Source organism: Hippoglossus hippoglossus, chromosome 5 (assembly GCF_009819705.1).
Source record: "Hippoglossus hippoglossus isolate fHipHip1 chromosome 5, fHipHip1.pri, whole genome shotgun sequence".
Classification (NCBI taxonomy): Eukaryota; Metazoa; Chordata; class Actinopteri; order Pleuronectiformes; family Pleuronectidae; genus Hippoglossus; species Hippoglossus hippoglossus.
Genome location: NC_047155.1, coordinates 8,765,630 through 8,782,791, shown reverse-complemented (window position 1 = coordinate 8,782,791; position 17,162 = coordinate 8,765,630). Strand labels below are relative to the sequence as shown.

Below are 17,162 nucleotides of genomic sequence, written 5' to 3'. Positions count from 1 at the left end.
TACTATCCTTTTGATAGATTTAGTGGTTACCTTTTAGAACCCAAGGACCCATTTTGTTAGTTTTGTTGCAGTGCTTAGTGTTTTGTAGTTTCCTCAACAGTGGCCCCTGAGCACCAGGTTTTGTTTTTCTTCGGGGGATTGTAAAACCACACGTACATGTTTAGAATTGGCACTGCACAAGTAACAGTGAAATGGATGAAACTACCTTCCATCAGCAGACCGCAACTTCTTCTTCTCCTGCTCACACTGGTTAACGATGAGCACAGCTTGTTGTGAGAGAAGATTAACAGAAAAATCTATAGCCGAAGAAACACAGCCTGGTTGTCATCTGTGAAGAAGTGCTCCTGCGTGGGCCAACTATCAATCCGTCTGCTGGCACCGATCACACAGATCAGTCAGCAGTTAGACTTTCAGAGAAACTGTGGGATGTTTTAATACTTAAAAAATAAAAATAATAAAGTCCAGCCCAACAGATAGGTGGCCCTGAAAAAGCACTTCTCAGGGAGTCTGGGTCTTTAGAGACCTCGTCTCCTACATTCTTAAGAATGTTATGCAAGTACAGTGCATCACAAAATGAGCCATTAAAATGAATTTTCAAAACTAAAACCCAAGCCTGTGGGTGTGCAAATCCTGGATCTGTGATATGACTTGTTGTTTGACTCCAATCTAATCGAACAACAGCAGTGAGCCATCATATTAATGTTACTGGTTTACTGTATTTGCGACTCACTGCCTTCTCGGCAGCAGCCGCCCCAAAGGAAATGAGGGTAATTTTTTTTAAGTACTATTCTGCACCTGTCTCAGGCGTTTTCCATTTCCTCACTTTTCTGCACTACCTTTGCATTTCGTCACACGTGTTTTCCACGATTTTCCTCTTATCAGCTTTCAAGTTCAGATTTGGTGTTGAATGATTGACAAGAGCGACAGGAAAAGAGGAGGGGAAAACCCATGTGGACATGTACAAACTAGAATGCGCTCAGTAGAAGCACATCCCCACACATGAATTCAATCAAGCTGCACCCACTTTTCTCACACCTCCATAGATCAGTTCCTTAAATATGCCAGATTCTTTTTCATTCTAGATTAATAAATTATTCCTTGGGCAATAGTCGTATCTCGTAATGTTAAAGAAAATGCTAGAAAATTCCTGATCTGCACCTTCCCCCGACCCATTCCTCATTTTTCCCACCAGGTTTCGTTTAGATTTCTTGAGTTGGTTTTGAGTAAAACACACAGACATGGGGTGAAATCATAACTTCCTTGGCAGAGTGGTAACTATTAGTTAAATAGTGAATGATATGAAAACAGCCAGCCCCACCTCGGTCTGGACAATAATCACACTGGGCCTTTCTGTCCCAGTTGGAAGCAGGAAGACTCTGGGTATCTGGTATGTCCACGGTTGTCAGTCAGTTTATGTGACTCAAATTCATAATCCAGCACGAGCACACAGACAAATGAGTATGAGAAGTATTGGTTTGATTGTTCAAACAGGCTGAGGCTCAGACGTTCCCGTTAAAACAAACAGAAACCACCAGGGGTCTATCACTGCAGCCATATAGAAGCAGCAGAGTTACACGATGACTTTAAACTTCAGTAAATCCTTTGAGTAATCTGCCCGATTAATGACCCTTGCAGCGACATGACAAGGTAAAACGGAGGCAGTTTAATATGCAACAGAGTTCAGTTGGCTGACTCGGCACGGGCTGAAGACTCAAGGGCGAGCTTGGCGACCATCTGTTCAGCCGGAGCCTCGTTGACACGGCTCGTCGTTACCTCCGACCTGAATGTGTAGCACGCCGTTCAGAGACAATGCCCGGTGCGCAACAGTCTTTTAATCTTCCTCTGGTTCTCTATCTGCTTTTTTCCCTCCTCCGCAAAAAGAGCAAACGCAAAATGATAAAAAGGCTTTAAAACATCTTTTGTGATTTGTTTTGTTTTGGTGGTTTGGGGGGGGGGGGGGGGCTACAAAGAACTATAACACCACAGCAAAACAAACAAATCCGCTTTTTAAGCTTTAAAAAGAAATAGTTTGAATAAATAAATCTGCTTGTTATCACACCTCTGCACCTCACAAGCAGTTCATCAGCATTTTGCCCATTTGTATGCAGAGTAGCATAAGAAATCCTTTGGATCAACAGTCATCACTATTCATTGCTTTGTGATGTTTTACTTTCTGGTTTCAAGAAATAAAGATGATGTGCTTGTTGGATCAGAAGCTGAGCCGTTCCAGGAAAAGAGAGAGAAACAGTATTCTACTCTTAAGAGAAGTCCATTGCTTTTGAATACAGATATTTAAATTTAAAACTACAGTCGTGCAACATTGTCACACTTTTAACAATAAAATCTAAACTGCTTATTCAAGTTATTCTTTCGTTTTGCATGTAAGACCTTGGGTGTTGTGTTGAATGAATGTGACTTGAAAGCTTCCTATATTTGGCTTGTGGAAGCAGCAGTTATTCTCTGAGGGGACGATGTGTGATGGACGGATGATGACAGCTGACAGTCTTCACTTCGACAGCTCTGGGTTAAATGTCTAAAGACGGCCGCGACAAATTCTCAAGCGTACGTGTTTTAACTCTTAATTATTAGATCCATGGTGAAGAGAAAGTAAATATTTTCTTTGACTGTTGGGTGGATGAGGGTTCTACCCACCTGAATTTCTGATTTATTTCCACTTTCAAATAGGAGCCACTGAAACAAACCTGTTTAATAAATGTAAACAGCAGCACGATTGCGGTGACCGCAATAAAGACCAAAACTAGAATGGCTCTCAGTGGAGGGCAATCCTCCGCCAAGGCCCAACAGACTCTTAAATTCAATCAGGCCGCACCAGATTTCACAGATATCAGTTCCCTAAATATGATGGATCTTTTTCATCAAGCTGCACAAATTATTCACCCTCGCAATGTTCACAAGCGGTGATCTTGGCATCTTTGTCCAAAATGTAGGTTATTTCTAGTCCATGTGTCATCCTTCCAAGTTTTATGGAAATCTGTACTTTAATTTTTGCGCAATCAAAGCAACCATTAAACAAATGGACAGGGTAGAAGTAATGGAATTCCATGTTGGAAGTAATTCAAGTTGGCAGGTCGGCGTGGACCTGGAGTCGGGTTCTAGAGTTGGAGAGACGCCTCTCACCTCTTAGCCCGAGCACCACAATCACTTTTGGCCCCTGTGTTACTTTGAGAAAAAGCCTCATCCTGAAAGTGCAGCTCTTTGTACTGAAACCCACATAAGCAAATAACTAATCTTTCTTGGAAAATACATCGGATGCATGCACACCAGCGTAATATTTAGTGAAAGATTGGCAAAAGTTAAGTGTTTATATTTGTCTTGCACACATTAAATGTCAAAACTGCAATCGTGCCTTTAATCTTGCACATGCTCTTCAGGGAGGACGATGACAGATGGCATCAGGAAAATGAAGAGGCACAGTAAGTTGGTGGTGGTGTTGGGGATTATCCGTTTGTTATCTTAAAGATTTACGCCTTTTCGGTCTCATTTCCATTTCATGCGTCCTCACTTCTATCAGCTGCATCTCTTTTGATGACTTGAGGGATGTGAGGATGGAGAAGAAACCGATGCAACACTTGGGACTTCATTGTTCAGTCAAGAGTCGTCCTGAAGTGATGGTGCGATACACAGCTCTGTTGTTTATCACTGTCTTAGTTGTCCTAGAGATAGTGCCTTAACATTTTGGCATTTCCTGACCAAGTGACATTCCCCATTTTTCGTTTGCGAATTGACATTTTCAAGCCTCAAGTTTGACATTTTGTGGCATCGTGGTGCATTAAAGAGGATTCAAAACTAATCGTTGACAGTTGAGATGTTCTGATAACGATGCCAGCATCAGAAAGGCTTCCAATTTGAAATGCCTGGTCAGACATTGGTGAGTATGTAAACCTATGTACCGATTAGATACCATCTTTAAAATTAATTAGTTTCACCCTAAACTGCAGTTTTCTTTTCCTGGAAATCACTTCTTCATCGCTCCAAAACAGCAGTTGCGCCGCCGATCGGGAAATAGTAAACTCTTTCAGAAAGAGTTTACTTAAGTTATAAATTAATTGAGAAGGTGGGTCAGCTCTAATTGGCTTCAATAGAAACAGACTCAATTTTGCAAACAGTGAAGTTGCCCCCTGCTGGTGTTCAAAAGAATACAAGTCTTAGACACTCCCACTTTGGCTTCACTTTTGGGACCCGGGATCTGCATCCATTTTTATACAGGCTAGAGTCAATGTTCCTAACCCGATGTATATTCTGAACAGTTCATATACTCTCTCTCTGTCTTACAACTTGTATTTGTATCAAATAATGTGTTGTGCTTAAAATGTTTGCCTCTAACATCTAACTCATTTATTTCCTCATCTTGTCACATCCCTCCATCTTGTGTTTCATCAAGACTTTGTTGTATTAAAATGTAATTTTAATGTCCTTTCAGAGCAGTTTCCCAACACAAACAGCTGATGCCTTTTTAGATGAATTAATAATTCATGCACAGCTCAATGACATAAGGAACATTACATTCTCTAAGTAGATCAACCATTCCAGAAACATCCATAACCTCCACATCCAGGCCTGTGTTATGTCCATGACGGATGAGGCATTGCTCCTCTCATGGTAACTCCAGTTATTGTGAAAGTAATGATGTGAATTTTAATGCAACAATATCTGGAACATTTCCAGAGAAGAGAACAATGAGCTTCCTGGTGAATAACTTAATCAGGGTCTGCAAATGAATCACACTCTGCATAAGAAAGTGTTGTTGACCTGGTTTTAAAGCAAACAGGGGCTCTTTGAAACAAACTACACTCTCCAAGTTAACTTTGAATTAAACTCACTGATTTTTCTCAATTATTTCTCCATAAAGCTTGTGACAGAAACTCTCCAAGGCTGCACTGAAACGAGAACTTGAAATTGCTTGGCTTTTTATGATTTGTAAATAAAGTGAACTGTATTTAATGGCTTTATAAACCTTGAAGTATTTGTTTCAGCTGAGTTTTATTTGTAAAGTCCCTTTTTTTTTACATTTTCAAAAGGTAAGTTTAAAGGGTTTGCAGGGGTTAGTAAAACAGCTTTGGTTTCAGTGCTTGCACATATGTGGCTGTGGCCCAAGAGGTAGAAGGTTTCGTCCACAAACCTGAAGGTTGCTGGTTTGATCCCCAGCTCCTCCAGTCTGCATGACTCACCCCTGATGACAGTTTGTGAATAATGAGGAATAGAAACCCTATAGGGCTGTGCTATGTTGTGTGTGTGTGTGTAACTTTGAGTTGTTAGTAAAACCAGAAAAAAACATGATTTTTAATGTTGAGAGACAGATTTCATGTCTAAATATTATATTGATGATAAGATATTAAAGTGATTTTCTCCAAAACTTTTGGACTTTGAGTTGGCCTCAAGATTAAATAAAAACTATCAAGTGCAGTAAGTTCCGTTACAAGTTTTACTTTTCTCAATTTAATTATTTTTGCAGTGTGGAAATAAGTTTCTATCCTCAATCATGTGATTTAGTCATAAAAAATAGGAATATTACACGACTGAAACACAACTAGGACCACTTGTTACTGCAGCTGTTTCTTTATAAAACAAATCTTTATAAACAGATTATTTGAATATGCAGAATGTGACTGTGTAATACCTCCAACTTCAACTGAACTAAACAGTTTAACTCTTCATTGCTGCACAAAAAAATTGCCTGATTGCAGCAGCAGAAAGTGGAGATAAATCCCACTGTCGGTTGCCTCTAAAGCAGTTTGCTTAAATTGCTCTTATCACTGAGCCAGAAAAAAATCATTTAGGAATTTTTATTTGAGAAGACAGTTTTCAATGAGTGTTTTGCATGATTTATCCACACACACACACACACACACACGCACACACACACACACCACACGCTCACACACACCACACACACACACACACACACACCACACAAGGATAAAGACCACATGTATCCGACCTTTTCTACTTAAAGAGTCTAAACAAAGTGCTCGGAGGACCAGAGTAAACGAGAAGCAACCGAACAAGTGAGGGAATCCCGTACAAGTGGGGCACAAAGTAGGCCGCTCTCTTATCTCTCAAAAGGTTGGTCCCATTGCAGCCTCTCCTAAGTGGTTTATAAATTTCCACTAATGCATCACAGCTTCGAAAGCAGCTTCAGTTGGGTCCTTTAAACTCCCATGAAATACTGTATACACTCAAACCGTATTCCGATGCTGGTTATTCTTAGTATTAGTGCTCTCTTATAGGACGTGTTCCACCAGACCATCTGTGAGGACGTCTGTGATATAAGCTTCATTTCAGCTTCCAGATCCTAATTTATGCCTGTATGCTGCCTTCAGAGCACACGCCCAACTGCTTCCCTGTTCTCCGACTCACTAATGGTCTGGAGCTGACTGCTCGTTTCCTCCAAGTTGGTTTAGGTGAGGAGAAGAAGAAGATGAAGGTTCGTTAAAAAGTGCAGAGACAAAGAGGAAATGACCTCTTCAGGTTTCACAGTGTGTTTCATATCAAAAAATATGATGTGAATAGAATCTGGACCACGAAGACAAAATATTGACCAGAAAAATGTTGAGTCCTTTCTTATGTTTTTGTTACTAAACTTTAAGCTGCTGCAAAAAATCAGACGAGAGCGCTGTTCTGTGACCGTCCTTATAATTAAGTTCCAGTTGGTTATGTAAGACGACTAATTATTCTCAGGCCTTTATGCAACACTGGTGACGGTGAGTCTTAAACCATTAAAAGCAGGACAAGCGACTTCAGGGACATTAATATGAACCTTTTCTCTACAACCACCTCAACTCAAAGTTCAATTTTCTACCATTTTCCAGAGCTTTCCACAAAATTATTCAGCACGTGTTTTCAGTCCTCATGGAGAGGGCTCTGTCTGTGTACGTTAATGTTTCAGGATCATTTATTTTTGGTCAAAATCTATTGCTGATTAAACTGAAAGTTGTATTTTCTATCTTTTCTGTAGAGATATATTTGGGCATTTCCCCTTTATTGATGGACTTTAAGCGTGAAATGGAGCTGGGAAGACAAGCGGCATAAAGGCAGATCGGAATCAAACCTATGCCACTGCATGTGCAAAGCGCCCATGCAGCCAGTTGAGCGAGCAGGCGTCCCAGCTGTATTGTTTGCATGCCACTTACACTTTATAAGTAAAATCACACATGGAGTAACATAGGCATTTCTCTGGAGTCTGATCCCATCAAACAAAAGTGGAAACTAGGTCCAAAATTCACTTTCTGTTCACGCTGGTCTCCACAAACTTCTTTGGCTGCTCGACTATGTTCAACAGCTGGTCGCTAAGTCGTCTGTCTCGTGTTTGTTTTTGAGCAGGTGGCGTCAAAGCTCTTCAGAAGCAGCTGTCTGCTGCAGCTGGAAACCACTGGGAACAGCTGTGGGGGGTGAACCGAAACAAGGAGCTGAGAGACACTGAAACCATCTGTAGAGGGGAACTGAGTAAAGTAGGTTGATGCTTCTGTGGGTTTGTCATAGTTCTTTAACTCCTCTTAATTTGGTAATAAGGATGAAGTGAAGCTACGATATTCATGATAATACACAAGAAGTTCCATACCGGCTGGAGATGAATTAACAGCTGTAACAACAAATGTATGACATATGTAAAAACTAGTTTATTATTCACCACATTTTACTGCTGAAGACCTCATTTTTATTTTGTCGATATCAGGACATGTATCTGGACTAATCTTTGTTTACCTGCGTCACCGAACCAATTCACAATCGTCCGGAGCCTCTAAGGTCATTTTATCCATTTCACAGAAAAATGTTCTAGAGATAATAAACCTTCCACTTTGTCTTTGCAGCGAATTAAAGAGACCCCTCTACAGCGGCAGCCATTTGGATTATTAACAAAAATTATTCGCCTGTCAGTCTCTATATCAAACCATAAACAACAAATGGTTGTGATTGGCCCGTCCTGTCTCGGGACAGATGGACGTCAGTCTGAACAGGACGAGGACAGACTTATCAGAGAGAGAGAGAGAGAGAAAGAGAGAGAGAGAGAGAATAAACATGAGCTCACTTTGATTCCCAGGTTGATTCCCTGTGGTACTGATTAGTGAAACATAAGAGCAGTGGATGTAGCACAGTATATTTTCTATGTGTCTTCCTTTGACTAACATTCCTCCGTCCTCCTCATTCTCCACAACTGGTGCACCTCAGCTCATTATAATAAAAATATAACGATCACGTTTTGAAGCTGAGAAACAATTCGTCACGTACCAGCCCCGTCATGGTGAACGGTAAAAGCTTCTGAGAAGTAATTGCTGTTTTGACGCATGTTGATTGCAGCTCTTGTAAATGCAACAATGTGCCGGTGATGTGCACTTTCCCTGATTTGCTTTGGCACCTTGTTTAATCTTAGATGGATATAAATATCTTTGGGCGCAGGGCATCGGTCGCCACAGAGCAAGGGAGGAGAAACAAGAGGTTATTATCACAGCAAGGATTTTTACCATGTGTAGCTGAAGAGACATTTATAAATATGTGATGTGTCAGGCAGTTTTCACACGTTTGGACAAACCCAAGGTTGTTGGGATTTTGTTTTCCTGAAGGTGCATTGTTAAAGCATTGTAACAACAACCAATGGAATATTGTCTATTTAAGGAAAAAGTTTTTGATCTGGGATGACTTTTTCCCCCTTTTCTAATCAGTAAACCAATACAGTGATGGTTTTTCACAACACAACTCCAGAATATATCTAACCCAAGTATAACAGTGGTAAAGCATCCAGGGGTTAGTGAGACAAATGGTAAACACAACAAGACTTTACACACTTTGCAATAACAGTCATCTTCAGTGCTCATCACGCTGCAAGAGACAATCTGATAAAAGTCTTTGTCAGATGTTGTGAAGGATGTTGGACCCATTCAGATCTGGTCTTGAGAGATTAGACCACAAGAGGACGTCACTTATTTGCAGGTGTGAACGAACCCAAGACACTGGATGCATTTGAGATGCGATTACTCAGATTTCATTTGTTGGTGCCACAACCATAAAAGCTCAAAACATCCAAACTTGATAAGCACAAACTACTGGACAGTTTTAAAAATGAAATAAAAGTTTATCTATGCTTCTCCGTGCCCATATAGTGTCCAGATTATTGTTGGCCACCACCACAATATTAACATGGACCCCAACATGTTGTTTTTCTTTCTTTTTCGAATGAGTGAAATCTTTCTCAATGCTGCATTCAGCCCATTGATTCGCTCCTGACTCACGTATCTTTCTCTCTCTCGCTCTCTGACTCGGACACATAAAAACACACTGACAGCAGACACATCTGTAAACCGGCTAAAACAACGTTGGGTCTTCGACAACAGGAACAACGTTTATTTACATACAGAGCGGGGAAGTGAGATCCAATCACAAGTGGTCACGGGAGACATTCAGGGCACGGTCTAATACCAGGAGTGAACGCACCAAATGTAGCGCTGACCACTTGAGATCGGGTCTCTCGGGACGGACGTTACAGTAACACCAGGTCTGAACGTGACCCTTTGATCTGCACTGTACAAAAGGAGCACTTACCATAGATGTATACAATCCATGAGAGTGTATATGCACACCAGAGTGGTAACTAAAAATATATAGAGGCACTTTTGAATGTTTCCATTGAGACAGTCCACTAAAGCCATTCCTCACACTACTTAAGGGTACTTAGACATTAGAGGTAGTGAACTCAGACAAAGACTTGGGGGTGCAGCATATATTAAAATAAAAATGTTAATATAGAAAAACTATATATAAGTGATTCACTGCAAGAGGAAATAACTCTCCTCAGCCTTTGTTAGCATGACTCACATTCACTTCCACACAGCAGCCACTGAGAGAGCGGCGCTTTATTCTGTGTGACACAATCCTCAAGTCATGGCCATAATCCAGCATCTTAACATGGACTGAATCGGAGAGAGCTTCACTCGAGGAGACATTCATGAAAATCCTGTATTCCTCCGCCCACAGTGTCTCAGGCATAATAACGAGTGAAAGAATGTGGTGGAAACAACAAGCATGCGACGTGTCAAATTATTCATCACAGAACGTGTTATGCACTGTTTACTCACCGTTTTTGTCGGCTCGGCGGAAAATCTGCAGAGAAAGAAAAAAGAGAGCAGGGGAGACGTGGTTGTTAGTTCTAGTCTGGAATCACTGAGGGGATTCTTTCAATAAGCAGGTGGAGATTAAAACCTATCATGGCAGATTGTGAAAAGCACAATGAGACGTGTGACTGTGAAAAGCTTTACTTTGGTTCTGCTGCAGAGAACAGAGCCGTCTTCTGAACGAGGAGGCTGACACGTCGGGCTGAACGCCAATTTGTCGTACGTGTCAAATTAAAAACAGGTTCAACATAAAACAGTAATTTCAGACGCAGTGTAAGGCCGCTGCGTTGCAAAGAGGCTGATAGTAATAATTGATAGTCAGGTAGCCTTAGTCATGAGAACTGCTCAAAGGAAAACTATACCGCCTCAGGTTTGTACGCCTCCACCAGCCAATCAAATCACAGGAAATGACAATCTCCCCGTTACGGTGACGCTGACCTTTGGCTCTCTGGATATGAAAATGCCACTTGCTTCATTATTTCCTCCTATTAAAGGATATTGAGTCGTAAATGGTGCATTTATTTTTGAGTTAACATCTTTTGTCACTGCCACAGTTGACTTTTGACCTTTCATCCCCAAATTCTAATGAGCTCGTCCTCGAGTCCAATGAACGTTTGTCACGAATCTGAAGAAACTCTGGGCAGATGGACGGACAAATTGCCAGAGTCCTTGACGGAGCAGAGGAATAAACAGTCGCCAAAACCATATTCACCCTGCACAGACAATTTGCTCTGTGTGGATGAAGAAATGAATTAAACATTTGTAGATTAAACTGTATAATTTAATATATAAGAGTAGTTGTTGTCCAGGTAACAAACATTAAACTAAATAGGACTCAGTAGAGCTCATACCTCCGCCAAGGCCCAGCAGTCAGCCTAAATTCAATCAAACTAATTGCACACACTCATAGATCTTAGTCCCCTAAATATGCCTGATTGTTGTTCATCAAAACCCATTAATTATTCCCTGGGAAGTGGTGAATCACCCATTGATAATTATAGTGCAATGTTAAGAGAAATACAAATAATCCTGGATCTGGGTTAACTCTCGGCCCATTTCCCATCCTTTAAAACTCACTCTGTAGTTTCTGTGTCAACCTGCTGTCAAACAAACGCTAAACCAGAGAGCAACAGCCGGAAGCTGAGGCTGAACAGTGGAGTGCAGAGAGTCAGACGGGAACATGAAATGCACTGAACGTTTGACTCTGAGCTGTGGCTGCAATTGCATCGTCAAACTCGACAAGCGGCTTCTATTAATAAGATAAAGTCTGACAGAATTTCCACATTTCCAGGGCCATGCTATCCTGCATGATGGATTATTTAATGGCACATTTAAATCACACTGAGACATTATGAGTGTTGTTAATTAAACCTCTGTCACAGAACTGTCATACAATGGTGAAAAGAGCTATGGCCAAGTGGTATTCTATTTGAGTAGATGCATAAACTTTTTTGTAAATATTAAAACTGCTCTGGGTGTAAACAAGATGGAAAAATTGTAGCTTTATTAAGATTAAAAAGAAAACGCCAAGAATATTATACAGAAGCATCGTGCATGGAATCATTTCAGGTTGGGATTTTAAAGCTGCTGGAATAACGTCGGACAGAATAACACAGTGGATGTAATGATGTAACAACTTCATAATTGGACTATGCTCTGAACATATAAATGTAAATACCATACCGCAATGTTTTGATCAGAATAAGATCAATAATCGCAATATTGGTGTCCATGTGAAAATGGTCAATTGTATCAGTTGTCGCTCCTTTCATTCTTTTCCTTATGGGAGTCCTGGTGAAGTATGAGATGCAGTTGTATAATAGCAACTATGATGAGGATGTTTCTAAATGAATAAGTGATAAATCAATGCTTGATAAAAACAAACATAACATAAAAACACTGAGTTGCAACAAAAGCACAAAAAACTAAACAAACACCTTCTTTTTACATGATACAATTCAAATACTGTTTCAGGTAAACTTGCAAAAATGTAGTTATGCACAGTATAAAAAAAATAGATAAAATCTGCACGGCTGGAAAATATGAAAAGACCGAAAGGAGGAATGAAACTTGCACGTAGCCCAAACATGTTTCCAACAATCTGTTCTCTCGCACCGAGGAGGAATTGACAGTGTGATGGTTGTTGACTGCAGAGTGTGTGAGTGGTCACGAGCTGGCAGGGACTGTCGCAGTTATCATCACGGATAAATAGAAAGCCTATTTTTAACAGAGGTTCAAATTTTCCCGACTACCAACGAGTGCTAGCGACTGCCAGAGAGAGAGAGAGAGAGAGAGAGGAGAGAGAGAGAGAGATGAGGAGAGATGAGAGGGGGGGGGGGGGGGGGGGAGAGAAAGAGAGAGAGGAGAGAGAGAGAGAGAGAGAGAGAGAGAGAAACAAAGAAGCAGAGGTCAAAGCCCAAACTGAAGCAACGGCAAAGTACAAAGCATCTCAGAGAGAGAGAGAGAGAAGATAATCAACCGCCACAGATCAGCTAAAATCAGAGGCAGAATGGCGACTGTGCCAGTGAGTGACAAACACTAGGAGAGACGTTTGTTGCCTCACAGGAGCGAGGCCAGCTGATAGTCAGCTGCTGGTAGCCTTGAGATCAGGAGCTGCGACCATTTTAACAATCATCTTTGTTGTCGTGTGCGGTAAGTGTCGAGATAATTGGGCGACACCGAGGAGAAGCTGCTCCTTTATAAATCAATGTCAAGATGAAAGGATGAAAAGAAGAAACGATTTCTCTCGAGTCTCCTGTGCACAGAGATGTGATGCAACAGACAGCTCAGGTAGCGTGGAGAGAACTGAAACCCGAATGTCCCTGTGCCCATTCTAAACATGCCTGTTCTCATCCTACCTGGTTTATCTGCAATGGATATTCTATAGTCAATATTCTTCATAAAATGAAACTGTATTTATTTACAAGTTTGAATGATTTACTTGACTGGTGTTGTTTTATCGATGCATTGCACGACAGCTGTTTCACGCAATCGACACAATCTTTTCACTTTCAACTTTTCAATCTTTTCACTTTTCAAAATAAAAGTAATACAGCTTGATTCAAAGCACTGCAGCAACAAAAAGAATGTTGTGTTTTAATTTGACGACAAATTGCCAAATAGGAAGTGATTCTATGAATATTGTCGCTGTGTGTCTGTGTGTGTCAGTACGATTTTGATGAAATTAAATTGATCAAAATAATTTGCATGACCCACAGTTTGATGTAGAAGAAAACATGTTGAACTCTGTTCACAGACTGATGCCAAACTGCCCCATCTTAATTTAAGTATCTACTTTCATATTTTATTTCCCCCAGTATTCCACATATATAAATCTGACTTCATCGTAGATTTAACAAAGACACTGAGCCAAGAAATTACAAAACAAACAAAAGATCTGTATATTCTATCGATTCAAATCCTCCTCCCGCCCATCTGTTGTTCGTCGTTAAGCAGAGGTCAGACTTGACTTGCTCATCATTTCGGACCTACAGGTTAATGATGACAGCAGAGCACGACCCTCACTTTCATTTCCCAAAGGTCAAAATGCTTGAAATCTGTCAACGTCCGTCTCTTTGCAGCCTCAACAGGTCGTTTCAAACCGGCTCTCATAGCAATCGTTCCTGTTCATGAGTCGCCTGTCAAGACACTAGTGCTGCAAATCACGGTCTGTGTTATATGGATCAAATGCTGCACGATGGCCGGAGCTCCTGAACTCTCCTCATTTTATACAAGACTCTGAAATGAATATTCTATCTACTTTAATCTTGCACACAGTGTTCGGTGAATCTCCTTTTCCTCCACAGTCAGCAGTGTTTTCTCTGTCCCCTGTGGCTCGGTGTAACCCATCCGAGCAGCAGGTTATCCCTCCTGCTCCATGCAACAAGGAGCAGGCACAGTGCTGTTTAACTTGTTTGCTGTTTGGGCCGTTTCTATTGAGCTCTGCAGTGTGAAGAGACGGTAATGCATCCTTTACAGCGAGCCCAGGAAAGGTCAGAGCTGGTGGCAGGTGTTAAGACAGTGGGCTCTCTCTCTTTTTACATTCTTATTTCATTTCTATTTCCTTAAATCCCGTGGGTGGTTTTTTTCCCCGGCTGCAGCAAAGAATAAAGATCAGGAGTGACGGGGAGAGAGGGAGAGATGAGGAATACAGAACCACTGGATACAACAACAACAAGGACGATATTAAAAAAAAGCAGCCGTCAATGTGGATGAACCCCCCACCCCCCCCCCACCTCAGACGATCATCGCCAGCATCATTAACTGTCTTTGAAGTCTTTCAACAGGACATTTATTCAGGCACCGCTTTGTCCCTTGCTCTGGGAATCTGAGCTGTTACAACCTCTACATCTCTAACATCACACACCGGCTCATCGCCAGTAAAGACGTATTTTTCTAGATTGATTGGCCCATTGATTTTTTTTTTTTGGAAGTAAATTGGTCTTATTCTTGCAGATTTCACATTATTTTACCTTAATTGACATCGTTAAATGTGGATTTTTGGGAATGATGTTACAGATAATATCATCCTTATCTTTCTTTATGTTGCATGTTTAGAACACGCATGGTATTCCTATTTTTGTTCTTAATACATTTTCCACTTCAAATTCAATTGTGAATTTCCTCTATGGAGGATCAAGGATACATCTTATCTTATCAGGAAGTGTATGTATATATTGTTCCATAAAATAAAAATTTCATATCTGCAAACCTAAACGTCGGTACAAACAGGACTGTAAAAGGCTTTTTCTTTTATTGGCCAACTGATGAATTGCCCGGGCTCTCCAGTATTGATCGTAAATGTGTAACTCTCCAATAATAAAGCCCATTCACCGGCATCATCTCTGAAAATGAATGACAAAACATTTATGCTTCTTTTAAGCTGACTGCTTTTCATTGTTTAGCCAATGTGTTGGAAACAAACGCCCCAGCAGAGTGTAAGACTAAACCTGCTTTAAACACAAACTTCGAATTTTTTAATTAAAATCTGTCAGCTGTTCCAGTGGAATAATTGGGCAAACCACCGAAAATAAGACTTTCACTGTCTGCACAATGTCTCCCATTCACCAAACCAGAACAGAAAGACAAACAAAAGAACAGTAATTGCAGTAAAATGAGAGAAGAAGCAGACAAGTATGGTATCAAAACCAAGACGGCATGTTCTTGTCTGGCTTCACAGTATTTAATATTTCCCAACACCATTATTTCCCTTGCACACAGGCTGTTTTAGACATTTCAAATATAATTATGTGAACCATCACGCAGAGCGCGCCTGTTCTTCTGTTTCTGCTCCTACGACACGGGAACTCGAGATTAAATAGGGGGAGGCTTTCTGCTGCTGTGTCAGTTCGGGGACAACGTGCACACCAACACAATGACTGTTCTGCAAAATGTGGGCATGATGAGTCCTTGTTTAGACGAGCTGTCGGAAAGTAAGAGCTCAGATTTGGACACATGGTTGGCCCACTAACCCAGGACAGTGTGTGATGGATGGATAATTACTTTATCGATGGAGAGCCTCTACTGCAGCAGGTTAATCAGGCAGCGGGTGTTATTGGTTTAAGCTCCACATGGGGTGTGTGTGTGTGTGTCTGTGAATGTATTTCTATTGTTATAAGGGCCAATTTTGGTTCAATACCATCATTGTGAGGACAATTTGGCTGGTCCTCACTTTTTCTAAGGCTTGGTTGAGGGTTAAGACTTGGTTTTAGGGTTAGGCATTTATTGTGATGGTAAAGGTTACGGTGGGGGGCTAGGGAATTCATTACGTCAATGAGTGTCCTCGGATAAAATCAGTGATGAAGTTTTAATTGTGATACAAGAAAAGTTTTTGGGTGTTTCTGTTTTACATTTCATTTTACATTTTCATGCTTTCGACAGATCTCTCTCTCTCTCTCTCTCTCTCTCTCTCTCTCTCTCTCTCTGTGTGTGTGTGTGTGTGTGTGTGTGTGTGTGTGTGTGTGTGTGTGTGTGCAACAATGAGAGTAGAGCCCCCAGCAGCCTATGAAACTGTCTGACTGAGAGCTTAATTTATCATGCAGAGGCAGCAGCTGCACACACACACACCAACACACACATTTTTCCACAGCTTATTAGGACTTTCCATTCATTGTGGACAGCCTAACTCTAAAACCACAATTTACCACTGGACTCAAGCAGGACCCCAGAATTGACCCTTTGCCTCATTAGGAGCAGACTTCAGGCCCCATGAGGACTAAAGATCCTAATGAGGTCAGTGTTATTACTAGAAAGAGTCCTACAGAGGTGACTAGAAGGAACACACACACACACACACACACACACACACACACACACACACACACACACACACACACACACACACACACACACAGCTGTGTCTCCATAACTTCAGAGGACATTACATTGACTTACAATAAAGACCGTTTTTACTTTTACCTAACCTAAACCTAACTGGAACCTAACCCTAACCCTAACCCTAACTTAATCCTAATCCTAAACCTAACCTTAAAATTCAATTTAAAATTTCATGATTTACATTTTGGGGACTTGCATTTACTCCCCATAATATGACTCGTTAACAGATTTAGGTCCCCACAGCATGACTAACACACACACACACACACACACTTTATGATTTCATGCAGCTTTAACCTCTTTGGACTATTACCAATCTGATACTGGTTTTAACACTAGTAACACGTATACATCAAAAGCAGAGTTGTCACTTTTCATGTTGCTGCCTGAGTAAAGCAGGAGATCCACTCACATCATGAAAGATGCTCAGTCCCTGTCCGTCGCTGCTCGGCTGCTGCTGCTGCTGCTGCTGCTGAGCCCGGAGGTGCTTGTGTTTGGCGGACTGCAGGCACATGGTGATCATCTCCGTACAAGACAGCATCTTTCACCGCGGAGGACGATCGAGGTGATCGTGGAGCGAGGAGAGAGGAGTGAAGGTGTGAGGGATGAGAAGTCACTGCTGAGAGAGGGAGAGAGAGAGAGAGAGGGAGAGAGAGGGAGGGAGGGAGGGAGGGAGAGAGAGAGAGAGACTTTGTGTGGTGC

The 17,162-nt window shown here is 41.3% G+C and overlaps 1 protein-coding gene across 1 annotated transcript in view; it reads right to left on the bottom strand.

The window, feature by feature from the left end:
* The window catches only part of necab3 (N-terminal EF-hand calcium binding protein 3), a 37,375-nt gene extending 20,266 nt beyond the window's left edge, over nucleotides 1-17,109 (bottom strand). The window contains exons 1-2 of the mRNA XM_034585900.1: nucleotides 16,873-17,109; nucleotides 10,089-10,113 (exon numbers count right to left, since the gene is read on the bottom strand). Of these exons, the coding sequence (XP_034441791.1) occupies nucleotides 10,089-10,113; nucleotides 16,873-17,001 (154 nt within the window). The 5' untranslated portion in view covers nucleotides 17,002-17,109. The remainder of the gene's footprint in view (nucleotides 1-10,088; nucleotides 10,114-16,872) is intronic.
* Nucleotides 17,110-17,162: the final 53 nt, after the last annotated feature.